Source organism: Haliotis cracherodii, unplaced genomic scaffold, assembly GCF_022045235.1.
Source record: "Haliotis cracherodii isolate W230 unplaced genomic scaffold, xgHalCrac1.p SCAF_4, whole genome shotgun sequence".
Lineage (NCBI taxonomy): Eukaryota > Metazoa > Mollusca > Gastropoda > Lepetellida > Haliotidae > Haliotis > Haliotis cracherodii.
The window spans coordinates 39,242,778-39,270,416 of record NW_027266297.1 but is presented as its reverse complement, the minus strand read 5'-3'; the positions used below and the strand labels follow the sequence as shown (position 1 = coordinate 39,270,416).

General features: G+C 39.1%; 2 protein-coding genes across 4 annotated transcripts in view; both read left to right on the top strand.

Moving 5' to 3' along the window:
• Positions 1 to 205: 205 nt before the first annotated feature.
• LOC139479757 (transmembrane protein 234 homolog) lies at positions 206 to 5,988 on the top strand. Its single transcript, XM_071262615.1, has 5 exons — positions 206 to 500; positions 2,812 to 2,963; positions 3,712 to 3,778; positions 4,509 to 4,601; positions 4,888 to 5,988. The coding sequence occupies exons 1-5, from the start codon at positions 479 to 481 to the stop codon at positions 4,950 to 4,952; spliced, it is 399 nt and encodes a 132-aa protein (XP_071118716.1). The 5' UTR covers positions 206 to 478; the 3' UTR covers positions 4,953 to 5,988.
• Positions 5,989 to 11,833: 5,845 nt separating this feature from the next.
• LOC139478492 (multiple PDZ domain protein-like) overlaps positions 11,834 to 27,639 on the top strand; it is a 320,861-nt gene continuing 305,055 nt past the window's right edge. For all 3 annotated transcript variants that reach the window (XR_011654309.1, XM_071260981.1, XM_071260979.1), the window contains exons 1-5: positions 11,834 to 11,887; positions 14,424 to 14,476; positions 15,791 to 15,942; positions 16,949 to 17,095; positions 24,702 to 24,922. Coding sequence is in view for 2 of the 3 variants with exons in the window: in XM_071260981.1 (XP_071117082.1) it covers positions 14,461 to 14,476; positions 15,791 to 15,942; positions 16,949 to 17,095; positions 24,702 to 24,922 (536 nt within the window). In the remaining variant the exon portion in view is untranslated. The remainder of the gene's footprint in view (positions 11,888 to 14,423; positions 14,477 to 15,790; positions 15,943 to 16,948; positions 17,096 to 24,701; positions 24,923 to 27,639) is intronic.

Sequence of the window (27,639 nt, the reverse complement as noted above, 5' to 3'; positions counted from 1 at the left end):
TTTTTGCTTCTTACAAATGGGTTTATTGGCGTCCGTTTTTATTTCCGAGAGGGAGATAAACTTTACAGAAGATGTAAATATGCATGTTTTGCCAAAGTCGGTCGGATCGGTTAATGTTGTTTTGCATTTGATATCTGTTTAATCATTTGTTTTTAGGAAAATAGTGGCTGAAGTTGGAAAGGAATTTCTGGTTGTGTATCTCATGTCAATGTTTATAGAAATAATGCACCATTATGTTCAATCATATAACTTGAAATAGCAGTGCAAATATCGCCTCATCATCGACTGGTCAAGGCGTGATAATCATTTGTTCTGTGATGTGGGGTTGTGACAGAATTTTCTAAGCTCTGCACATTGATACCGTGGTCCCTATAAACGTGCCGCGCCCTGCTATGGAGCTTGAGCCACATCCGCAGACGACTAGCTTCCGGGTGTCTGCTACAAAAGAGTGTTCATGTATTTTTGATGATCCTAGATAATGGCCGAATCTTCGAATATTGGTAAGGTCACATTATCGACCTTTATGATATGAATACGTAAATAATATGGTCATCATTAATAAAGTTAATCTGTTATTACTATTTTGTAGTCCAAGCTACAAATGTACGACTTGTCCAGTTTTCGATCATATAGTCAAAACTGCAACAACAACCTTACTCCAAGTATTTTAAAAAAATAATGACAGTGGATCTATATATAATATCTTCCATCTAAATATAATCTTCCTGGTACTAATTGATTTGTTATGATAAAAAAAAGTTTAACTCTTACGGTTTTGTAGAATATTTGTACACATTTACTGGATCCAGATATTTTGTGTCAAATCTAGATCTACATAGATTTTAGGGCTGGGACAGGTAACTCGGGCACCCGGGCGGGGTGGGTACTGAGTAGGACCCGGGTACCCACAGGACGACACGGACCCGTGGTTAGTCACGTGATATATTGTTTAATTACAAAAATATCTAGAACTCTATGGTAACACAAGTCAATAATGTTCGCATTTCTTTCTGACCGTGCTCCCATTCCTTCTGATTTTTTTATATGGTTGAATAAAGATATAACTTATTTCACCTTCAGTGTATGAATGACCAGATTGTTTAATACATGTATCTAAATACGTTTTGCCAGGGCTAAGCTAAAAGTGTTCCCAGTTGGACATTTTGAGACATCTGAGATCAGAAGTGGGTAATAGGGAGGGGGGTACCCGGGTAGTCAATTTGGACTCGTCCCAACCTTAATAGATTCAAGAGTAAACATGTTTCTGTACCTGGAACAGTGGCAGTGGTTATTGTCCAGCAAACAACTACAGCCCTAGAGTTCAATTGACAAACATTTGAGAATTAAAAACTGGCACAATTGTTCCTCCATTATCCAACCAAACTTAAAAATTGTTTAGGTAGGCCTTGTAGTCATACTATGGGGAGCTATAAAGTGGTGGGATGATACACTGGGCACCGTATATATTTTGCTTCTAAGCACACTAAGCAAGAAATATTGATTCCTACCTTAAATGTTTGCTTTAAAAATTGTTACATCAAACACTAATTAGAAGTGAAAATTAGTAGTGAATACGTAAAGATTTTTATTCATTGGGCCATACTTGACACTGCCATCTGTAAATCGTCAGTGTGCCGGCTTTTGGGCCATCCTGTCTATAAAAAGATTGCATAGGGACCGATCCGTTAAGATCCGAGGTAGAATAGGTCTTCAGCAACCCATGCTTGCCATACAAGGCGACTACACTTGTCATAAAAGGCGACTAACGGGATCGGGTGGTCAGGCTCCCTGACTCCCTGACTTGGTTGATGCATGTCATCAATCCCAATTGCGTGGATCGATGTTCATGATGTCAATCACTGGATTGTCTGGTCCAGACTCGATTATTTACAGACTTATGTCATATAGCCGGAATATTGCTAAGTTCGGCGTTAAGCATCAAACAAACAAACAAACAAAACATTGCTAAACTTACTAGTTTTTTACCTTCAACTACTATTATCCACATTTCATTTAGTCGTATCTGATCCCATACTGTTCACATGTTCTTGTATGACAAGCATAGGTTGATAGGGACCTGTTCTATCAGGCAATCCCCACATGATAATAATCATTAAGTTATACATTTTAGAAGGGTTTCCTAAACATGGCTTTATTAGGACTATGACTAAAAAAACTTTTTTCAGTTGTCTGTTGAATATCATAATAAAAACATGTCAACTTTTGTGTCATTTATGACAAAACAAAAAAGGCAGAACTGTAGTTGATACATCTTTGTCTTTAACTGATGTGGAATTAGAAAAACTGTATTCAACGTAATAAGCGCCCAAGGCGCTCTCCAAATTAGAAATAGGGGGCTCTTATTAGAATATTATTTTGGTGGAAAAAACAGTTGAAAGATAAATTTTGTGGTTTATGCTGACGGTCTGAACTGTTTATACAATTTAATTGCCCGTAATTAAGGGTGTATATAACACACGAGTGCGTATTATACACGAATAAATAAGTCTTGTGTAGATTGATCAATCGGAAGGGATTCTAATTGGGATTGTTCACTTGTCAATATATTAGCAAATATCGCCGTGGACGCTTATTAGAGCGGGGCGCTTATTACGCCGAATACGGTAAATATTTTTTACATACCCGTAGATGACACTAGAATGGTAAAACTAAAAATATTTGCACTTGTTTTACACATACCTGCTGTTTGTTTGAAATCTCCCTTGTTTATCTTTTGAGTAGAAAGACTTAATTCATTATGCCGATATGTTATGTTCACATAAGTGCTGAAATAGTTTTGAATGTTTGCAGAGAATGCCTTCTGGTTGATAGCTGTGGCAGCACTATGGGGATCTACAAATCCTTTCATCAAGAAGGGCAGTGAAGGGATTGAGAAAATTAAACATGACAGCAGGATAAGGCAGTTCCTTGCTGAACTAGGATTTATTTTCTTCAACTGGAAGGTTTCTATGAACTAATATTATTGGATAAAACCGTAAATGTGTGTGAATCTTAAATTCCAAATATGCACATGGGTAATGAATGGTCCCGGAGAAAAAATAATTAAATAATGATAAGACCTTTTCAGCCTTCAAAATTTGTTTATTTTAAGACATGTTCAGAGGACTAGTGTAAACATTATTTCACTAGTCCTGCTTGAATGAGACAAAAATGAACTGGTTGAGAATAATAGCTTTTAAATACTGCTAGTCTTCAAGGACTACCATCATTGTATATTTATTTGTCTCCAAGACAGCTTAGTAGTCTCAGGCTTTCAGACTAGCGTTATATATTATATTCACATGCTTATTGTACTGATTTTACAAAACCATGTCAGAATTCAAGGTTTTTAAATTCTTATACAAACTTGTGTGAAAGCTCTTCCCATATTTTATACCAGGAGTGTAATGGTTCACTGAATGTTTAGTGCATCATGATACTCTACCACGATACATGTATTGTACTGATAGGTCTTGTATTGATAAAAAATGATACAACTTACAAATGTATGGATTCAAATCTACTACATGTGGTTAAGTTAGGCTATTATTCATTTTCTTATAAAAAAAATGTCATGTGTTGAGTTTTCATGTATTGTGTCATGTATCATATTATGCATCATATCGTGACCATACTGTTGAGATAAATATTGTATCCTTCTAAAGTCTATTGTTACAACCCTAATCTCTACTGTTGTACTTCAATTTACAGTACTTAGTCCCCTTCCTTGTGAACCAGTCTGGATCCATCTTGTTCTACATAACACTAGCATCAGCAGGTATGTGACTAGTTTGTTTGGAGGCAGGTACCGGAAGATCGTTTTGCCCTATTGGCTTTATTACCTTCAGATGTGGCTATAAATATTCATAATCATCTGCCCATAGTTGCCGTAAAAGTCGACTATGCTTGTCGTCAAAGGCAACTAACGGGATTGGGTGGTCAGGCTCGCTGACTTGGTTGATACATGTCATCGATCCCAAATGCGTGGATCGATGCTCATGCTGTCAATCACTGGCTTGTCTGATCCAGACTCGATTGTTTACAGACCGCCATCATATAGCTGGAATATTGCTGAGTGCGGCGTTAAACATCAAACAAAGAAACAAAACAAACAAAATCATAATCATCTGCTTTTCACACCACCAATGTTTAACTCACTCACGCACATGTCATCTTCCTGTAACATTTTCATAGTTTCAGATTCTTCTTTCCAAAATTTTTCATTATCGTTATGGTGAAACATGCAAAAAGATAATTTTGTATTACTATTTTGGATAAGATACATAAATTGTCATAGGTATTTTTTATAAAGACAATTTTTATCGTTGACAGTCAATCAAATAAATGGTATGTATCACATCACAGTTTGAGGAATATACAAATTGGAAGGATGCAGCTGAGGCCATAACTCAGTACTTTTCTAGTGACTGAAATTCAAATTAATATAGTGTTTAAATTGTTAGAAATGTCTTATGCAACACCTTTCAGTTGCAGATTCATATTTTCAGAGCTGAGCCTTGCAGTACCTCTCACAAATTCCCTGACGTTCATTTTCACCAGCCTGTCCGGGAGGCTTCTTGGAGAGAAGATTCAACATTGGGGTAAGTTAGCCTCAAAATTCAATTAATTCCATGGGTTCAACCTGGCTCCAGGTGCTATTTTCCTGGAAGCTGCAGCAAGTTTTTGGGAGTCAACACAATTGGAGCTAAATTCAAATTGAAATAAAAATAGTCCCCACGATAAGTCTCTATTTTCATATTTGTGTATTGAAACATCAAAGCCTGTTATTCTATAGGATATCAGACAAGTTTTGAAATTGAGTTTTAGCCAGGAGAGCTACACAAACCTTTAGTATTATTGATGCATTTTCCAAAATTTGTGTTTCAGAAACATATGCAGGCATGGTCTGTGTGGTGATGGGCGTGGCACTCTGTGTGTACAGCAAAACATGACACTAAACCAGTCTGTCCTCCACTGGGAAATAACAAAGTGACTTTTGAGAACATCAGAGAGATTTGCTCAATTTCTTCATGAGGAACATTGCATACCATCTAGCAGATAAAATCTGATTATGTTCAAGATAAAGGAAATTATGCATTGTACATACATTCTGCAGGACCATGGATCGAGTTCATATAAATGTTAAACATGCTTGAATTTATCCCTTTTCAATGAAAAGTACTCTAATTTACCTTTCCTTGGCAAAGTGCTGGATTTGTATTCACAGATCTTGAAAAGTGTTGGGACTTACATATGAACAAATCTCCACTCAAAAGATTTACGGAATTAATTATTGCTCTAATTTCATAGTGGTGTTTACTTCTTTGTCACTTAAATTGAGCAACATTACAACTGGGTTCCTATCTAGTAAAGTTGTCTTTGATTAAGACTGCTTGACCATCCATCATAAGTGTTTCGCATAAATGCCTGTAAGTAAATGCAAGTACGCTGTATAGTCGCATTGTCCTGTTAATTTTGTTTTGAAGGTGTTTTGAACTGAATAATTGGGAAATGCCTGTTGTCTTCATGAGCTTGAACTTGAGAAGGATGTCTTGATGTTTTACTTTGCTTTGAAATATGATATATATTGAAATAAAAAGATGAAGTGAATGAGTATGTTGGGATTTAAACCACTTTTAGCAATATTCCAGCTCAGTCATGGCAGGGGACTCCAGAAATATGCTTAGCACATTGTACCCATGTAGTTCATTGCACCTGGGCCTTCGGCATGACGAGCAAACTCTTTTACAATAAGGCTACCCCACCCCCAAAAGAGAGAAACATCTGATTGTGAATTTTTTTTAAGAAACCACATGTTTAAGTAATCAGTAGCATTGATATTATTTTTAAAAAAACAACTGAGGTTCATGTATGTTTATCCTGGTAAATATAGAAAGAAATAGATGGTTATCAACATCAAATACATTCACTTAAGAAAATCTGACCTGGTGACCATTATTTATACAGACATATTTTTCTGTCTCTCATTACTAACAATATTTCATGAAATGTACCTACATTGTATTTTTCACTTTATATGATGAGGTTATATTCATTAAATTTATTTTGTGTTATTATACCTTATTATTGTTGTTTTTGCTGTCACAAACAGGGATCCGTAACAACATTACAGTGGGGCATTGTTCAGCAACCTTCATAATCTGTAAACAATCTCATTAAAATCAGATTTTAGTTTTCACTACCGCTAAACAAAGATCTGAGGACATCCCATTAGGGGTCACGTCAGACCGACCTTACGCGAACTTTGACCAACCAGTGGAATGACTGACAAGAAGTCGACATTAGCCAATCAGAAGGCAGCTTTCTCATGCTTTACGACACTAATTTCAAATTGGTGACTACGCTTCGAAACATATTTTGACAAATTCTTGAGTAAAAATTTGAAACCTGAACGAAAGAACATTCTGGAATGGCTAATAGATAGTCTAGATTGTATGGATTCAGTCGTTAAGCCCGTAACTATGGTTCGGAATATCCCGTGTTATAGTTTTCGAGGTTGCATGATTAGAAATCACATTCCGAATGTCACTTTCATGATCTGGTATGCGACGCTCTGATTAGTTGGATGAAAGGTCGTTCTGGTGTGACCCCTAATGGGATGTCCTCAGATCAGTGTTTTGCTGTAGCGAGAACAAAGATCTGATTTTAATGAGATTGAATCTGGAAAAAGCCTTTCAATGGAAACCAAAATGCAAGAACAGCATCATTTCACAGTTCATCTCAATCATAACTGATCAGCAGACAGACACTTGACCAAAGGCCAACTGACCTCGGTGTATTGAGCTGTTGTGATTTGGGTCCGAATACTTAGATCCCAATACATCAAGAATGCTTGTCAAAAGAGCACACTAAAATGGGGTTCGGGTGGTTAGGCTCTCTGACTTGGTTTATGCTGTGGACCGTGCATTCAGGAACATGTTTGACTGGTCAAGAGTTGTTTCTGAGTTCATTAACGCCACACTCAGAAACAGTCCATCTGTATGACAGCTGCCTGTAAATAAAATTAACACTGGGACAGATAAACCAATGACTGATTTGAGAGCTGTCCCATGCTGTGGGGTCTGATGACACAATCTAATGATGCTGTGCCTTACCTACCTCGCCTCCTACAATAAGCATATAGGCAGCTGGGGCACAAAGACACTTCAAGTAGGTTCAACCTCAATGTGTAGACAAAGACAAAGAAATAATATATTACACGAAGGATTTCTTTGAGAGGCATTTAGGATTTGGAGTGCAAAGTAAAGATATATGAATGAACAACTTCTTTATTACAATTAGAAGAGTTTCGGTGTAGGTTCTAACACACTTATCAAGCAAGAGATGAAGTTATTATTAATACTAAAGAACCTCTTTCTCAAATCAATTTCGGTAGGCATTTTTAAAGAATGGAATGTACAATTATAGGTTACAAAATGCATTCCAAATTATATTTAGCGCGGATCTACAGGTAACCTACATCTATATTAAAAATAATCAGAATCCGTGTTTAGCAATATTCCAGGAATATCACAGCGGGGACACCAGAAATTAACTTCACAAATTGTACCCATGTCTGGAATCGAACCTGGGTCTTCCACGTGTCCAGCTAACACTTTAACCACTAGGCTACCCGACTGCCCCTATATAACCTTAATGGTTTGTCAAGAGCTGCAGAAGCTATACAGAGCCTATGGAACCAGCCTAGTGATAATTATACTTATTATGCCTCAAAGTGAGACTGACCAATCAGAGAACAGAACTACTGATCCCACATGAGCCTGTATACCGTAAGTAAAATCCAAGATGGTTGTTACTGACCTAATATGAGACTGTATACTGTCAGTAACAGCCATTATGAATTTTCCAACACCCACCTCACATATTTCACATGGAAATTCTGGTACAGAAATTAGTTATTCGACACTGTTTTGTGTGTTAATATCATTAATTGTGATGCGCAAAGACTATTTATTAAAGTAACCATGTTTGTGACTTTATTTATAAAAAAATATAGAAAAAAAGCTTATAACGGAGGTCACTGAGTTACAAATAGCAACGTCATAGAACATGCTATAGGATGACCTCACAAAAAAGAAACGTGACGCCAATGACGTCACATAGCAATAGAATAGATAGTAGCCCGTCGTTAGGGGAAAGCGGACTGCTATCAGCTTACAGTGGCCCGCAGATTTCTGTAAACATGCGGTCATTTTTATGATAATTCTATCCATTTTAGCTATATTACTTTAAACGTTCACATTTGGTGCTATATATATATTCCATTGTTAACGTTTATGTTTACATTCAAGCGTTGTATCGGAAACATATGTAGTGGTCCTGAGGGCTTCTGCAAATGATAATGCCCTGAAAAATAGCGTTACCGTTATTATAGCTAAAATGGATGGAATTTGTTATCAAATAAATAGAAACAACAATATCGGTTTTGAAACATTTACTGCAATCAACACGAATGTCACTGACCCACTTTTACAAATATGGAAACGTCATAGAACAAACCAGATGACGTCACTATTGAACGTTACGTCACCTAACAACGGGCGTGATAATGGCCCGTCGTCAAGTAATATGAGGGCATTATCAAGTTACAGTGGCCCGGTCATTTCTGATAACATGCGGGCGTTATTATGATAATTCTATCCATTTTAGCTTTTAAAAAAATATAGAAAAAAAAGCTTATAACGGAGGTCACTGAGTTACAAATAGCAACGTCATAGAACATACTATAGGATGACGTCACAAACAAGAAACGTGACGCCAATGACGTCACATAACAATAGAATAGATAGTAGCCCGTCGTTAGGGGAAAGCGGACTGCTATCAACTTACAGTGGCCCGCAAATTTCTGTAAACATGCGGGCATTTTTATGATAATTCTATCCATTTTAGCTATATTACTTTAAACGTTCACATTTGGTGCATTAAAAATTCCATTGTTAACGTTTATGTTTACATTCAAGCGTTGTATCGGAAACATATGTACTGGTCCTGTCGTTTATACCGGTTGTAAGTGTCAAGTTTTCATTTTGACATGACATGTGCGACAAAGATACCAAATAGCGTAAACTTTTCGGCATACTAAATTCGTTATGGTGTCATATGTGCATGAGTGAATATGGTTTTAAGCCGCTTATAGCAATATTCCAACAATATCACGGAGGGGGACACCAGAAATTGGTTCCACACATTATACACTTGTGGGGAATTTATCCCGGGTCTTCGGCGTGATGAGCGAACGCTTTAACCACTTGGCTACCCCACTGCCCATATACATACGTCATTCTACACGGATAGGTATATATTGTAATACAAGTCCAATGTCAACTCGGGGGTTTGGGTAATATGCAAGTGTTATTTTACTGTTTGTTTAGGACCATGGTGGGATATTGACAAATAGTCTTATATACGAGGTGCTTGCAGTATCAATTTAATCACGTATATCAATGCGGTTTACGTACATGCAGTCTATTGACAACTATTGAATGTGTGTTCTATTCAGATTCAGTTCACAGCTGTATATAATGTAATGTGATTGGACATCATGTCAAATTGTCAAGTCGTGTCAACATGCATATTTCCTCTATTATTGTTCTCGACGTATATTGACTTATACATGTTAAGGAAAGGTTTTTTTCTGCCCCACTCTGTAAATCTTTTGAAATACAAAATCAAATTTTTCACCGAAACGATTGACGCTTTTTCCGAACATTATTTTGAAATTCTTCATTATCTGACGTTAAAACTTATTGAAAAGGATGAAACTGCGTGATTTAACAATACTGATACAGAAGGTTTTCTTCTACTTTATATATATGCTTATCATATCTATGGAGAAATTGGGAGCGCGGGTGGCCCAGTCATCTAAGGCGCCGCGATTCGCTGTGCAGAGTTGCGCCCTTTGGGCACGCCAAAAACCTATGATTGTGTCTTCGAATCCCGGTCCGCCCCGATTATGTTTCCAGGTTTGTCAGCACCATACCCGTGCTCGTGGGTTTCACCGAAGTGGTAAATGTCTAAGACCTGCATCACTTTGGGTTTTCCTCCCACATTAAGCTGACGCACCTTGATATAACTGTAATAATGTTAAAAGAGGCGATACACACAACTCACACACTATGGAGAAATTAGTAACGTTTGTATCCCTGGCTCGTTTCCATGCATCATGAAACACTATTTGTAGTTTGTTTGTTTCTTCGTTGTTTAACACTGCACTCAGCAAGAGGACAGCTGGATAACGGTTGTCAGTAAATAATCAAGTGTGGACCAGACAATCCAGTGGTTGACATCATACCGTTACGCATCGACCCACGCAACTATCGGGTACGTTGACATACATCATTCATTGACATTAACATTCAGCGTAAAAGAATCAACCCTGTTGGGAACGCCCCCATGTTATGATACCCAAAGGAATTGTAGGTGTACAAAAATAAACCTGTGTTTATTCTCATAAAGGATACAATGTATGAAGCCCATTTCTGGTGTCCCCCGCCGTGATATTGCTGGAATGTTGCTAAAAGCGGCGTAAAAACCATACTCACTCACTCAAAACTCACCCTTATAATGGGCCTGACCTCGGCTAGGTTTATTTGTGTACATATGCGAATTCATGCCGATGACCGAAGAATGCTTATAAGACAAAATAAGACATGACATAATGATATATCGCTTGGTGTAATGACAAAGGACAGCGCATAAACAACAAGCAATATATGTTAACAATGTATCAGTATGTGACGGTGGCTGTTTCAAGAAGATATATGTATCCATTTCTCTAACTTTGTGATACATTATCACGACAAACACATGGGCTAAAAGTGTTATACATCATGTGATTATTGTTTCTAAGAATAACGTTGAGTGAGTTGGGTTTAACGCCACTTTTAACAGTATTCCAGTTATATCGCGGCGTTATGACAGGTCCAAGCATGGGACATGAAAACAGAGATCACACACACACACACACACACACATATACATATACATATATATATATGATATAAAGAAGATGATGGACTAACGTGGACTTATATCTGTGTGTGTGTGTGTGTGTGTGTGTGTGTGTGTGTGTATGTATGTATGTATGTATGTCGGTATATGGTCACTGATGATTATATCCACACGCCGCTATCATTACAGATCTATACCCTTACGAACAACGACAGATAACATATTTGTGTTCTCAGTTCAGTTGCGAATTTCTGTTCGTTCAGCATTCGTTCGACATGTACATATATCGTCGGATCATAGGTTTCGATTTCGGACGGCCGTGTTTTATTCAATCTCATTGAAATCAGATCTTAGTTCTCGCTACCGCTAAACAAAGTTTTGTTTATCGGTAGCGAGAACTGAGGTCTGATTTTAATGAGATTGTGTTTTATTGCGATTACTCGCGCTATGACGGGGGTTGTAGCATCACACAGACATTGTAAATACTCAGATGATGGCTTGTTTTTAAGAGAAGCTGTCTTTTAAAAGTGAATGAGATGTTTACAGTTGTTTATGTGATTAGAGAGAAAACAACGAATTGTTCTTTGTGAGGCGTCCGAAAACCCATAACACTGGACCGGGATACGCATGTTTGTAAAATTCAGGAAAACTCCGAGCATTAATGGCATTGGGAAAGGAACTACTGATGTTTTGAATAAATTGCAAGTGGAAGGAACACGTGACAATTTTCGGACACTCTCCCTACTAGGAATTATCCGACAGGCTGCTGGTGCTTAACTGTTTGAGATAGCTGAAGGAAAATACTATAACAAAGGAATGTGTATTTACTTCCTTTGGGACGCGCATGCGCTGTGCATTACGTCCGAGATAAACATCGAGTGCGCGTAATACTAAAAGTTTTGTCCTCCAGATTTTCGTAAGTTTGCCAAGTATTATACTCGCCCTTTAAACGGGAATAATAACCAGTAAATGTAGTATCTGTGGGAATAAATGTAGATTTAAAAGGTTTAAGGTGTGTAGCTGGAATTAGTGACAGGTGTCCTCTGTAGACCGCCGATGAAATTGACACACCTTCGGCCTCATCCCTTTGAAGTCTAAATTGAATTTTATTTTTGCGTATCATGCTGTCGATTTATATTGTCACTGTTTCAGCATGATTTAGATATTCCCTTGCTTCACATGATGCTACAATTACTTGTTAGCATAGCTGCAGTGATTAGGTATTGACAACAATGCTGAAACAGGCAGCGAACAGGTTGTCTTACCTGTTACATCGTTCCTGTTAGTGCGCACAGGTAGATCGCTCGAGTAGATGCTACAGGTGTGTTAGTGTAGTTTGTGGTAAAACGCGCAAGTATAAGTGCAACCTGAGCAGATACCATAGCAAAAATCGAAAAACTATTTCATAATTTTAGTATTATCCATATGAAACATTTTACCGATAGTCTTTCTGAGAGCCGTTTGAGGTCCAGGTGCAATCGACAGTGGTAGAATTGGATATAGTTTGGTTTAACATGTTGAACTTTGATTTTGTCTTTGTCCAATGTTCACTAATCCGCACTAAATATACTGACAGTTTAGCTGACCTCATATTACGATTACCATCTTTTGTGAATCAAACATGGAACATGTAATTATTCCATTCTCACAGTACGGTAAAGTATGGTTATAATGAATTAAAACGGACTACTAATTTTAGTTTCTTATAAATGTAGTTCGTTGTAAGTATTTGGACTATCAGACATCTCAATAATGTAAAATACATAACAGTATATACAGGTTAAGCATATATTATTGATAATTTCATTGACATACAGACACAAGAGTCAATTGTCAATTAAGGGTGTAAATTGAGGACAAGGTTTCAGTACTTGATCCAGTTTAATCACCTGCCTTTAATTGTAATTTGCTGCTTTGAACAGCTGTTCGTGATGACACATTAGCAGCTTAGAGATTAACAGTTTGTTATAAACATAAACATTGTCGTTCATAGAGTACAGACGGGACCACAAAGTGAGTTTGCTGTATCCGTTATTTGGTTGTAAGAGTTTGTTATATCAATTTAAATGATAAAATATACAACAAATGGCCGGGACCAAAAAACAGTTTGTTATATCCGTCAGTAGAATTTCAAACATTTTGGGGGTATTATTATATTATGTTATCACGATTCGGCTAGTAGACATTGTTGGTTAAGTTCCATCCCTTACAGGCCCATGAAGTGCATTATGATCATGTTTTACTTTACAGTAGGACCCATGAAGACCCGGGGTAGAATAGGTCTTCAGCAACACATGGTTGCCGTAAAAGCTGACTCTGCTTGTCGTAAGAGGCGACTAACAGGATCGGGTGTTCAGGCTCACTGACTTAGTTAATGCATATCATCGTATCCCATTTGCGTGGATTGATGCTCATGATATCAATCACTGGATTGTCTGGTCCAGACTTGATTATTTACAGACCGCCATTATATAGCTGGAATATTGCTGTGTGCGACATTAACAACAAACAAAACAACAAACTTTACTGTATATACTTCTGAACAAGGAAGGAAAGTTGGCATGTGGTCCTGTGTACAGCATACAGGTCACAAATCAGGCCATGTTGAGTGACATTGGTCACAGAGAGTAACAAATAATTGACCATTTTGTCAAGGGTTGCTGAAATGAAGACTTGTCCTGTGCCCATTTATATTTTCTGCTACTTAATATATGCACCTTGTGTGAGAGCAATATATTATTTCTACAAGCACATGATGTAACATGGGTTATGTCATTGCTTGATTTATTTTCATCAGGAGTTCAGTGAGCAAAGTTCAGTCTTGTTGAACAACCCAGCTGATTTAAACATGTGGGAACTGATTAACCAAAGTATTATGATACCACATTTATTAAAATTTCGAACATGCCCCCCAGAAGTGAATGGGTAGCTTTTTTGTTTGTTTGTTTTGTTTGTTGTTTAACACCGCACTCAGCAATATTCCAGCTATATGATGGCGGTCTGTAAATAATCAAATCTGGACCAGACATTCCACTGATTGACATCATGAGCATTGATCCACGCAATTGGGATACAATGACATGCATCAACCAAGTCAGCGAGCCTGACCAACCGATCCCGTCAGTCGCTTCATAGTTGCCTCTTACGACAAGCATGGGTTGCTAAAGACCTATTCTACCCCATAACTTCACAGGTCGAATGGGTAGCTGATTGGATAACATGTTTAGGTGATGTAGACCTTCTCATGAGGCTGTTTAGGGTGTGTACTTCCAAGGGAGCTGAGTTTTAAAAATGTGTCCACGCTGATCAAATCACTGGTGTACCAATTATTATAGTACCATGCATATTCATTTGGTGAATGGAATGGCACATTATAAATGGACTTCCTATTATTAAGTTATTGCTTATCTTTATTTCTCTTTAAATTCTAAGACATTTTCTTTTCATTGCAGGATACTGTGTAATGTTCCATTGATTCGAGAGCCAGCCATGTCTCTTGTAGCAGGTAGGTAATATAGATAATGTGGTTGTCAACTGAAACACTTTGAAAACACATATTCAAATTTTTGTTGTATTTGGCAAGATGGTGACAAGAATCAAATCAAGTTGTTCTGTGTTTTGCGGCACGAGGTAATGAAACGCAACAATGTCATTGTGTGGGTTCGAATCTCAATTATTTTTTTTGAGATGGACACGTGTCTGTTGCTTGAAACCATGCTTATGTGTTTTCATTGAATGTCAGTATCGTTTTAAAAACAAATTTGTGAGGAAAAGAAGAAAACTTGCAGTTTGGGTAATATGAACTACCGTGTTCGACGTAATAAGCGCCTCGCTCTTATAAGCACCCAGGGCAATATTTGTTAATATATTGGCTAGTGAGCAATCCCAATTAGCACCCTTTCTGATTGATCAATGTACTAAAGACTTATTTATTTGTGTATATTATGCACTTGTGTTATATGCACCCTTAATTCTGGGTAATTAAATTCGAGAAAATTTATCTATCATGTATAATACACACAGATTCTTCTTTTGTATCATATCAGGCTGTCAGCATACCCACAAAATTTTCAATCTTTCAACTCTTTTTATCTCACCAAAATTATATTCTAATAAGAGTCCTCTATTTCTAATTTTGAGAGTGCCCGGGGCGCTTATTACGTCAAATACAACATGTCTCTTGTAAGTTGTCTCTGGCTGGGGCAGCACCTTTGTAATATTGGCCTTGGGTATTGTACAGCATGGAATTTCTTCTTTGAGATAAAATACTGTAAATAATGAAATCAGTGCATCACCAAATTAATTATGACATTGAAATGTTTCTATGAATATTTTAACGAACTATATATATGCGACATGTACAATGTGTGACACCAAAATAAAATAATTTTCTTCTTTTTCTTCTTCTTCTTCTTCTTTTTCTTCTTCTTCTTCTTCTTCTTCTTCTTCTTTGATTTGATTTGATTTGATTTGATTTGATTCCCGACATGAGCAAGAATGGCAAGGGACACTTGCATTTTTCCATTAATTTCATGCCCACGTTTTCAGTATAGGTTTGTTCATTGTTAACACATGCTAAAAATTATGAACCTTGTCTTCATAATCCTAAAAAAGTTTTCTTTCAATTTTAAAAACAAATTTATACTCTAGGAAATGAAGCTGACTTGTTCCATTTGCTTTATGCATCTGAGGGAGATAGAGACAATACCAGTGTTATGGACATCTTTACTGATCATCACCAGAGAGTGTCAACAACTTCTTTGTGCTGTTGAAATCTGACCATGCACTCTGTCCTCATACATAGTCTCTCTGTTTGCAGACAGTGAACATGCTGTTGATTGCCTTGACCGGCTCCAGGCCAGGCTGTGGGAAAGGGGAGATCACTCCCAGGACCAGGACATGGCATCCATCATGGTGATGTTGGACACTCCCCTCTTCAAGCAGCTCCTCACCCTGCAAGACTCGCTGCAGGTAGGTTTATTAGAATGTCATATGTGGACTATTGCCTCAATTTGCCAAGTTGTACAGATCACGCTTTGGGGAATTTGAGGACACACAGCTCGTTGAGCATGTGCAAGCTGTTGCAGTGTTTGTGGGTCAGGATGCTGCCTTTGTTTCATAGGTACATTAGTTATGTCAAGTTCGATAGATGCCCCAAATAATAGGTCGCTAATTATAGTATATCAGTTATATCACGGCGTGTCAGCTTAATGTGGGAGGAAAGCCTGAACAGCGGTAGAAACTAACATTTTTAGTCCACTTGTCCTTATAATGATAACATATAGCAAAACCCTTAAATATGACAAATGTCTACTAGTCCTTATGATACCTAAACTATTGGGCAGTTTGGCAAGGACTTCAGGACTAGTGCCAATGTCTAATGCCACTGAATTAATGCATGTCTTAGATGTTTACCACTTTGATGAAACCCAAGAGCATGGGTATGGTGCTAACAAACCTAGAAACATGATGAGGGAAAACTGGGATTTGAAGCCCTGATTAGGGGTTTCTGGCATGTCCAAGTGATGCAACAGCACAGCGAATTGCAGCATCTCAGACAACTTGGTCATCATCAGAACCTTCATGTACTGATGTGGTATGGGTTATGAATTCGTTCAGAATTTTGTGAATTGATCATTCTTGAACAGGTAAAGGGGTATACATTAATCCTTAATCATTACTCATTAGATCATCTTGCTATCTTATGCTGTTTATGTGAAAACTACCAAAATACTTATAAGTTTATGATGGCATCAATAATTTTCATGTCTAGTTTTGCCTTCGACGCCAATGAGTCTGTTTGTGCAGATGAACGAAACTAATGTTTCTCGGTCTTTTGGTCAATCATTGTGGTGCCCTGGTGAATGTACAGGCTGAGACGGTAGCTGCTTGATCATGTTGATAGATCAGATTGAAAGGTTTTATGATAAGTAAAAATGATTTTTCCTGCACCTGAGTGAGATATTTTGAGTTTCAGGAGTTGAAGCAGGTGTCTGAGATCCATCCTCTGACAGAGGAGAACTTCATGTTTGGGCCTTCGGGAGAGCTGGTGCTCCCCACTGGAGAGGAGAATGGCTACCCAAGCCAAGAACTCAGCGAGAGTGGAACTCTTAACCTCCGGCAGGTCAGATACCTTTGTGTGTTTCACAGTCCTCTACCCCTGTGAAGATCTGGGTTAGAATTGGTCTTCAGCAACCCATGCTTGCCGTAGGAGGCTACTAATGGGATTGGGTGATCAGCATGGTCAGGCTCACTGACTTGGTTGATGCATGTCATGGTGTCCCTATTGCACAGATTGATGCTCCTGATGTGCTATTGGGTTTCACTGAAGTGGTAAACGTGTGAGACCTGAATCACTTTGGGCTTTCCATCCACATCAAGCTGACACGCTGTGACATAACTAGAATACTGTTAAAAGCAGCGTTTAACCCAACTCATGCACTCACCCAGAGAGTGTGGATTGTTGTTCTTTCTGTCAAACTTCTAGCTAACCAAGGTAACCTGGCCCAGACTGGATTATTTACAAGCAGCCATGATACAGCTCGAATATTGCTGACTGAGGCTTGCATCCATTGTGTACTTCCTGTTGGTTTAAGATTACAAGAATTACCTCCCTTAGTTTGATGCTGGTATGTGACCTCAACTTGTCCAAACCAATTGATACAGCAGAGTTTTATGTGGACATGCTCAAAGGGGTATACAGCCAGGTTATTCTCCAGGTGTACACTAATCTCGTTACTCTCCAGGTGTACACTAATCTCCTGTTACTCTCCAGGTGTACATTGGTCCCGTTATTCTCCATGTGTGCACTGGTCATGTTATTCTCCATGTGTGCACTGGTCATGTTATTTTCCATGTGTACACTGGTCCTGTTATTCTCCATGTGTACACTAGTCCCTGTTATTTTCCATGTGTGCACTGGTCCTGTTATTTTCCATGTGTACACTAGTCCCTGTTATTCTCCATGTGTACACTAGTCCCTGTTATTTTCCATGTGTACACTGGTCCCTGTTATTTTCCATGTGTACACTGGTCCTGTTATTCTCCATGTGTACACTGGTCCTGTTATTTTCCATGTGTGCACTGGTCCTGTTATTTTCCATGTGTACACTGGTCCCTGTTATTCTCCATGTGTACACTAGTCCCTGTTATTCTCCATGTGTACACTGGTCCTGTTATTCTCCATGTGTACACTGGTCCTGTTATTCTCCATGTGTACACTAGTCCCTGTTATTCTCCATGTGTACACTATTCCCTGTTATTTTCCATGTGTACACTAGTCCCTGTTGTTCTCCATGTGTACACTATTCCCTGCTATTCTCCATGTGTACACTATTCCCTGTTATTTTCCATGTGTATACTGGTCCTGTTATTCTCCATGTGTACTCTGGTCCTGTTATTCTCCATGTATACACCAGTCCCTGTTATTCTCCATGTTATTCTCCATGTTTACACTATTCCCTGTTATTTTCCATGTGTACACTGGTCCTGTTGTTCTCCATGTGTACACTAGTCCCTGTTATTCTCCATGTGTACACTAGTCCCTGTTATTTTCAATGTGTACACTATTCCCTGTTATTTTCCATGTGTACACTATTCCCTGTTATTTTCCATGTGTACACTGGTCCTGTTATTCTCCATGTGTACACTAGTCCCTGTTATTCTCCATGTGTACACTAGTCCCTGTTATTTTCCATGTGTACACTGGTCCTGTTATTCTCCATGTGTACACTGGTCCTGTTATTCTCCATGTGTACACTAGTCCCTGTTATTCTCCATGTGTACACTATTCCCTGTTATTTTCCATGTGTACACTAGTCCCTGTTATTCTCCATGTGTACACTGGTCCTGTTATTCTCCATGTTTACACTATTCCCTGTTATTTTCCATGTGTACACTGGTCCTGTTATTCTCCATGTGTACACTATTCCCTGTTATTCTCCATGTGTACACTATTCCCTGTTATTCTCCATGTGTACACTATTCCCTGTTATTCTCCATGTGTACACTGGTCCCCGTTATTCTCCATGTGTACACTGGTCCTGTTATTTTCCATGTGTACACTAGTCCCTGTTATTCTCCATGTGTACACTAGTCCCTGTTATTTTCCATGTGTACACTATTCCCTGTTATTTTCCATGTGTACACTGGTCCTGTTATTCTCCATGTGTACACTGGTCCTGTTATTCTCCATGTGTACACTAGTCCCTGTTATTCTCCATGTGTACACTAGTCCCTGTTATTCTCCATGTGTACACTATTCCCTGTTATTCTCCATGTGTACACTGGTCCTGTTATTCTCCATGTTTACACTATTCCCTGTTATTTTCCATGTGTACACTGGTCCTGTTATTCTCCATGTGTACACTATTCCCTGTTATTCTCCATGTTTACACTATTCCCTGTTATTCTCCATGTGTACACTATTCCCTGTTATTCTCCATGTGTACACTGGTCCCCGTTATTCTCCATGTGTACACTGGTCCCTGTTATTCTCCATGTGTACACTAGTCCCTGTTATTCTCCATGTGTACACTAGTCCCTGTTATTTTCAATGTGTACACTATTCCCTGTTATTTTCCATGTGTACACTATTCCCTGTTATTTTCCATGTGTACACTGGTCCTGTTATTCTCCATGTGTACACTAGTCCCTGTTATTTTCCATATGTACACTGGTCCTGTTATTCTCCATGTGTACACTGGTCCTGTTATTCTCCATGTGTACACTAGTCCCTGTTATTCTCCATGTGTACACTAGTCCCTGTTATTCTCCATGTGTACACTATTCCCTGTTATTTTCCATGTGTACACTGGTCCTGTTATTCTCCATGTTTACACTATTCCCTGTTATTTTCCATGTGTACACTGGTCCTGTTATTCTCCATGTGTACACTATTCCCTGTTATTCTCCATGTTTACACTATTCCCTGTTATTCTCCATGTGTACACTATTCCCTGTTATTCTCCATGTGTACACTGGTCCCCGTTATTCTCCATGTGTACACTATTCCCTGTTATTCTCCATGTGTACACTAGTCCCTGTTATTTTCCATGTGTACACTGGTCCTGTTATTCTCCATGTGTACACTAGTCCCTGTTATTCTCCATGTGTACACTATTCCCTGTTATTCTCCATGTGTACACTGGTCCCCGTTATTCTCCATGTGTACACTGGTCCTGTTATTCTCCATGTTTACACTATTCCCTGTTATTTTCCATGTGTACACTGGTCCTGTTATTCTCCATGTGTACACTATTCCCTGTTATTCTCCATGTGTACACTATTCCCTGTTATTCTCCATGTGTACACTATTCCCTGTTATTCTCCATGTGTACACTGGTCCCCGTTATTCTCCATTTGTACACTGGTCCTGTTATTTTCCATGTGTACACTAGTCCCTGTTATTCTCCATGTGTACACTAGTCCCTGTTATTTTCCATGTGTACACTATTCCCTGTTATTTTCCATGTGTACACTGGTCCTGTTATTCTCCATGTGTACACTAGTCCCTGTTATTTTCCATGTGTACACTGGTCCTGTTATTCTCCATGTGTACACTGGTCCTGTTATTCTCCATGTGTACACTAGTCCCTGTTATTCTCCATGTGTACACTAGTCCCTGTTATTCTCCATGTGTACACTATTCCCTGTTATTCTCCATGTGTACACTGGTCCTGTTATTCTCCATGTTTACACTATTCCCTGTTATTTTCCATGTGTACACTGGTCCTGTTATTCTCCATGTGTACACTATTCCCTGTTATTCTCCATGTTTACACTATTCCCTGTTATTCTCCATGTGTACACTATTCCCTGTTATTCTCCATGTGTACACTGGTCCCCGTTATTCTCCATGTGTACACTGGTCCCTGTTATTCTCCATGTGTACACTAGTCCCTGTTATTCTCCATGTGTACACTAGTCCCTGTTATTTTCCATGTGTACACTATTCCCTGTTATTTTCCATGTGTACACTGGTCCTGTTATTCTCCATGTGTACACTAGTCCCTGTTATTTTCCATGTGTACACTGGTCCTGTTATTCTCCATGTGTACACTAGTCCCTGTTATTCTCCATGTGTACACTAGTCCCTGTTATTCTCCATGTGTACACTGGTCCTGTTATTCTCCATGTTTACACTATTCCCTGTTATTTTCCATGTGTACACTGGTCCTGTTATTCTCCATGTGTACACTATTCCCTGTTATTCTCCATGTGTACACTATTCCCTGTTATTCTCCATGTGTACACTATTCCCTGTTATTCTCCATGTGTACACTGGTCCCCGTTATTCTCCATTTGTACACTGGTCCTGTTATTTTCCATGTGTACACTAGTCCCTGTTATTCTCCATGTGTACACTAGTCCCTGTTATTTTCCATGTGTACACTATTCCCTGTTATTTTCCATGTGTACACTGGTCCTGTTATTCTCCATGTGTACACTAGTCCCTGTTATTTTCCATGTGTACACTGGTCCTGTTATTCTCCATGTGTACACTGGTCCTGTTATTCTCCATGTGTACACTAGTCCCTGTTATTCTCCATGTGTACACTAGTCCCTGTTATTCTCCATGTGTACACTATTCCCTGTTATTCTCCATGTGTACACTGGTCCTGTTATTCTCCATGTTTACACTATTCCCTGTTATTTTCCATGTGTACACTGGTCCTGTTATTCTCCATGTGTACACTATTCCCTGTTATTCTCCATGTTTACACTATTCCCTGTTATTCTCCATGTGTACACTATTCCCTGTTATTCTCCATGTGTACACTGGTCCCCGTTATTCTCCATGTGTACACTGGTCCCTGTTATTCTCCATGTGTACACTAGTCCCTGTTATTCTCCATGTGTACACTAGTCCCTGTTATTTTCAATGTGTACACTATTCCCTGTTATTTTCCATGTGTACACTATTCCCTGTTATTTTCTATGTGTACACTGGTCCTGTTATTCTCCATGTGTACACTAGTCCCTGTTATTTTCCATGTGTACACTGGTCCTGTTATTCTCCATGTGTACACTGGTCCTGTTATTCTCCATGTGTACACTAGTCCCTGTTATTCTCCATGTGTACACTAGTCCCTGTTATTCTCCATGTGTACACTATTCCCTGTTATTTTCCATGTGTACACTGGTCCTGTTATTCTCCATGTTTACACTATTCCCTGTTATTTTCCATGTGTACACTGGTCCTGTTATTCTCCATGTGTGCACTGGTCCTGTTATTTTCCATGTGTACACTATTCCCTGTTATTCTCCATGTGTACACTATTCCCTGTTATTCTCCATGTGTACACTGGTCCCCGTTATTCTCCATGTGTACACTATTCCCTGTTATTCTCCATGTGTACACTAGTCCCTGTTATTTTCCATGTGTACACTGGTCCTGTTATTCTCCATGTGTACACTAGTCCCTGTTATTCTCCATGTGTACACTAGTCCCTGTTATTTTCCATGTGTACACTGGTCCTGTTATTCTCCATGTGTACACTGGTCCTGTTATTCTCCATGTGTACACTAGTCCCTGTTATTCTCCATGTGTACACTATTCCCTGTTATTTTCCATGTGTACACTGGTCCCTGTTATTCTCCATGTGTACACTGGTCCTGTTATTCTCCATGTTTACACTATTCCCTGTTATTTTCCATGTGTACACTGGTTCTGTTATTCTCCATGTGTACACTATTCCCTGTTATTCTCCATGTGTACACTATTCCCTGTTATTCTCCATGTGTACACTGGTCCCCGTTATTCTCCATGTGTACACTGGTCCCCGTTATTTTCCATGTGTACACTAGTCCCTGTTATTCTCCATGTGTACACTAGTCCCTGTTATTTTCCATGTGTACACTATTCCCTGTTATTTTCCATGTGTACACTGGTCCTGTTATTCTCCATGTGTACACTAGTCCCTGTTATTTTCCATGTGTACACTGGTCCTGTTATTCTCCATGTGTACACTGGTCCTGTTATTCTCCATGTGTACACTAGTCCCTGTTATTCTCCATGTGTACACTAGTCCCTGTTATTCTCCATGTGTACACTATTCCCTGTTATTCTCCATGTGTACACTGGTCCTGTTATTCTCCATGTTTACACTATTCCCTGTTATTTTCCATGTGTACACTGGTCCTGTTATTCTCCATGTGTACACTATTCCCTGTTATTCTCCATGTGTACACTATTCCCTGTTATTCTCCATGTGTACACTATTCCCTGTTATTCTCCATGTGTACACTGGTCCCCGTTATTCTCCATGTGTACACTGGTCCTGTTATTTTCCATGTGTACACTAGTCCCTGTTATTCTCCATGTGTACACTAGTCCCTGTTATTTTCCATGTGTACACTATTCCCTGTTATTTTCCATGTGTACACTGGTCCTGTTATTCTCCATGTGTACACTAGTCCCTGTTATTTTCCATGTGTACACTGGTCCTGTTATTCTCCATGTGTACACTGGTCCTGTTATTCTCCATGTGTACACTAGTCCCTGTTATTCTCCATGTGTACACTAGTCCCTGTTATTCTCCATGTGTACACTATTCCCTGTTATTCTCCATGTGTACACTGGTCCTGTTATTCTCCATGTTTACACTATTCCCTGTTATTTTCCATGTGTACACTGGTCCTGTTATTCTCCATGTGTACACTATTCCCTGTTATTCTCCATGTTTACACTATTCCCTGTTATTCTCCATGTGTACACTATTCCCTGTTATTCTCCATGTGTACACTGGTCCCCGTTATTCTCCATGTGTACACTGGTCCCTGTTATTCTCCATGTGTACACTAGTCCCTGTTATTCTCCATGTGTACACTAGTCCCTGTTATTTTCAATGTGTACACTATTCCCTGTTATTTTCCATGTGTACACTATTCCCTGTTATTTTCCATGTGTACACTGGTCCTGTTATTCTCCATGTGTACACTAGTCCCTGTTATTTTCCATGTGTACACTGGTCCTGTTATTCTCCATGTGTACACTGGTCCTGTTATTCTCCATGTGTACACTAGTCCCTGTTATTCTCCATGTGTACACTAGTCCCTGTTATTCTCCATGTGTACACTATTCCCTGTTATTTTCCATGTGTACACTGGTCCTGTTATTCTCCATGTTTACACTATTCCCTGTTATTTTCCATGTGTACACTGGTCCTGTTATTCTCCATGTGTACACTATTCCCTGTTATTCTCCATGTGTACACTGGTCCCCGTTATTCTCCATGTGTACACTATTCCCTGTTATTCTCCATGTGTACACTATTCCCTGTTATTTTCCATGTGTACACTGGTCCTGTTATTCTCCATGTTTACACTATTCCCTGTTATTTTCCATGTGTACACTGGTCCTGTTATTCTCCATGTGTACACTATTCCCTGTTATTCTCCATGTGTACACTGGTCCCCGTTATTCTCCATGTGTACACTATTCCCTGTTATTCTCCATGTGTACACTAGTCCCTGTTATTTTCAATGTGTACACTATTCCCTGTTATTTTCCATGTGTTCACTGGTCCTGTTGTTCTCCATGTGTACACTGGTCCCTGTTATTCTCCATGTGTACACTAGTCCCTGTTATTTTCAATGTGTGCACTATTCCCTGTTATTTTCCATGTGTACACTGGTCCTGTTATTCTCCATGTGTACACTGTTATTCTCTAGATGTACAAGGGTCCTGTTATTCTCTAGGTGTACAATGGTTCCCTGTTATCCTCCAGGTGTACACTGGTCCCGGAAGTGCTATTTCCACATACAGCTACAACATAGAGTTCCAGCGGGCCATCGACAAGGCTGCGACAGGCCGCGAGGTGGAGACGATCAAGCTGTTCAAGCCAGAGAACAGCTCCCTTGGGTTCAGTGTTGTGGGGCTGAAGAGGGAGGAGCTGGGCGAACTTGGCATCTACGTCCAGGACATCAACCCAGGGGGCATTGCAGCAAAGTAGGTGGACTTACAAAGTTATTCATGGCTGTGGCAGCATTTCATGGAATGTGGCAGCAGTTCATATGTATTCTCCCTAGGGAGCTTAGAATGAAAATTGAGTGCACACTGATCTATTGACCAGGGTAATAATGGTAGACGCTTTGAGCATACAGGAGTATGGAGTTCAGCGTTATAAAAGAAGCCTCATTATTAATGTCTCAAAATGTTTTATGATGTGCACAGTTTTAGGACAAATTTGATGCATGCTGCCAGTGGGGCTCTATTCGGTTATGTACATTTTTCATATATATATGTTAATTGTATTAAGACAGTATGATGTAATTTATTTTTTGTGAATTGCTCTAATACCTAATGCTGGATATGTAAGATTGGGGATGACAGTGTTTGTTGAGTATGGATCAGTGGAAGGACATGAAAACCATGGCAAACTGTCTGTCATTAATCTTGCACAGACACCCAAATACACTGGATTGTTTGTTGTTTACTCCTGTTTAAACATGTTGAAGAGCAGACTGCCATTGCTTTGTCAACTGTAAGGGGTATCACATTGGGGACTTCATTGATCAGCCTTGTCATAATGTGAAAGTACATGACTTCGTCGACCAGATGATGCCTTATGTCATTGTGTGAATGTACATGACTTCGTCGACCAGATGATGCCTTATGTCATCTTGCGAAAGTACATGACTTCATGGACCAGATGATGCCTTATGTCATCGTGTGAAAGTACATGACTTCATGGACCAGATGATGCCTTATGTCATCATGTGAAAGTACATGACTTCGTGGACCAGATGATGCCTTATGTCATCGTGTGAAAGTACATGACTTCATGGACCAGATGATGCCTTATGTCATCGTGTGAAAGTACATGACTTCATGGACCAGATGATGCCTTATGTCATTGTGTGAAAGTACATGACTTCATGGACCAGATGATGCCTTATGTCATCATGTGAAAGTACATGACTTCATGGACCAGATGATGCCTTATGTCATTGTGTGAGAGTACATGACTTCATCGACCAGATGATGCCTTATGTCATCGTGTGAAAGTACATGACTTCATCGACCAAACGATGCCTTATGTCATCGTGTGAAAGTACATGACTTCGTCGACCAGATGATGCCTTGTGTCATCGTGTGAAAGTACATGACTTCATCGACCAGATGATGCCTTATGTCATCGTTTGAAAGTACATGACTTCATCGACCAGATGATGCCTTATGTCATCGTGTTAAAGTACATGACTTCATCGACCAGATGATGCCTTATGTCATCATATGAAAGTACATGACTTCATTGACCATGTCAATAAGCATGATAAGATGACTTCATCGACAAGATGATGCTCTGTGTCATCATGGGAAGGCAGATGCTTTCATCGAAAAGAAAATGTTCTTTGTCACCATGTGAATGACATGATCTCATTGATCAGATGTTGCCTTTTGTCACAATGTGAATAAAATGACTTCATCGACAAGATGATACTCTCTGTTGTCATGGTGGAGCAGGTACTACAAAACTTTGTTCTCTGTCATCATGTGTCAGAAGCAAAGTAAACCTCCTTCCGTCATCCATGTAGTGAGTTGTTACAGCAGATTTGCTGTTTGTTACTAACAGACCCCAACAACTGATGAACTGTCTGTTGCCAAATCGGAACCATTTTAACAATGGTGCTGGCTTCGTGATTACGAGGTCCATCAGACAACACAGTTGAACAGTTTTATTTTAACATATGTTTAAAGTTCAATTTGACTTCACAAATAATCTCTTAGCTTAGATGTCAATTAGATATAAAAATTGTTGAATGTGGAAAGATTTATTAATTGGAATTTGACCCACTTGCTGGCATCAATAAGACCAGTGCCTTTTTGTTTTTCATATACCGGCTATCGGCACAGCTCACCTCTTTCTGTAACCTGCAAGATGGCATTTCATGGAATACAATGGCATTTTGAGGAAAAAGATGAAACATAAAATGGGCATGGACTCTTCTTACTTGTCTTACTTGAAGAGATGAATGAAGCTCTAATTGTTAATTTATAGTAACCTTTCAAAGCTGATTGTATTTCAGGGATTTGAAATCTCACACCAAGGCTGTTTTAAGTGAAGAACGGCAGTGTGCTCTAATCTGAAATTGAAACTGTCAAATGTTTCAAATCCATTATGTTTCGAAATGAGTTCTTGCATGTTAGAATCAATCACCCCGGTAACACTGTGGTACTCTGAGGGAGATAGATTCTTAAAGGGAGATAACCCTGCTTTTCTTGGTAATGTGTGCCCTGGACATACTGGAGTGTATTGATCGGTTGGAGCTCGTTTCTGCAGAGATGTGATGTGCTGTTTTCTGTACAACTTACTTCGATTGATTGAAATGTTTTGTGTTGCGTGTTGGAGATGTGTATTTAGATTCCACACAATGCAACCATGGTGTTTGGGGTCATGTGTGATTGCCACACTTTCCTTCAACTGGCTTTCAGGATGATTTCTGGGGATTTAGCATTTTGTGGTGATACAGTGTGTGTCTCAGCAGGTCAGATTTGTCAAAACTCAGCATTTGTAATGTGAAGGGGTCATACTCCATTATCAAAGGCAATGACTAGAGGACCGAGTAATATTGACTAAGCAGCATTCCATGTTTGTGACAGGAACCTGTTCAGAGTTCCAGTCTGCACCTGGCAATCCAGTGATTAATGTTATGAGCAACAAT

Bases quoted from the DNA above. Each gene is read 5' to 3' on its own strand.
- LOC139479757 (XM_071262615.1), top strand. From the start codon at position 479: ATGGCCGAATCTTCGAATATTG. The intron at 501-2,811 runs GTAAGGTCACAT...GAATGTTTGCAG, and splicing joins GGCCGAATCTTCGAATATTG to AGAATGCCTTCTGGTTGATA. The intron at 2,964-3,711 runs GTTTCTATGAAC...TTCAATTTACAG, and splicing joins TTATTTTCTTCAACTGGAAG to TACTTAGTCCCCTTCCTTGT.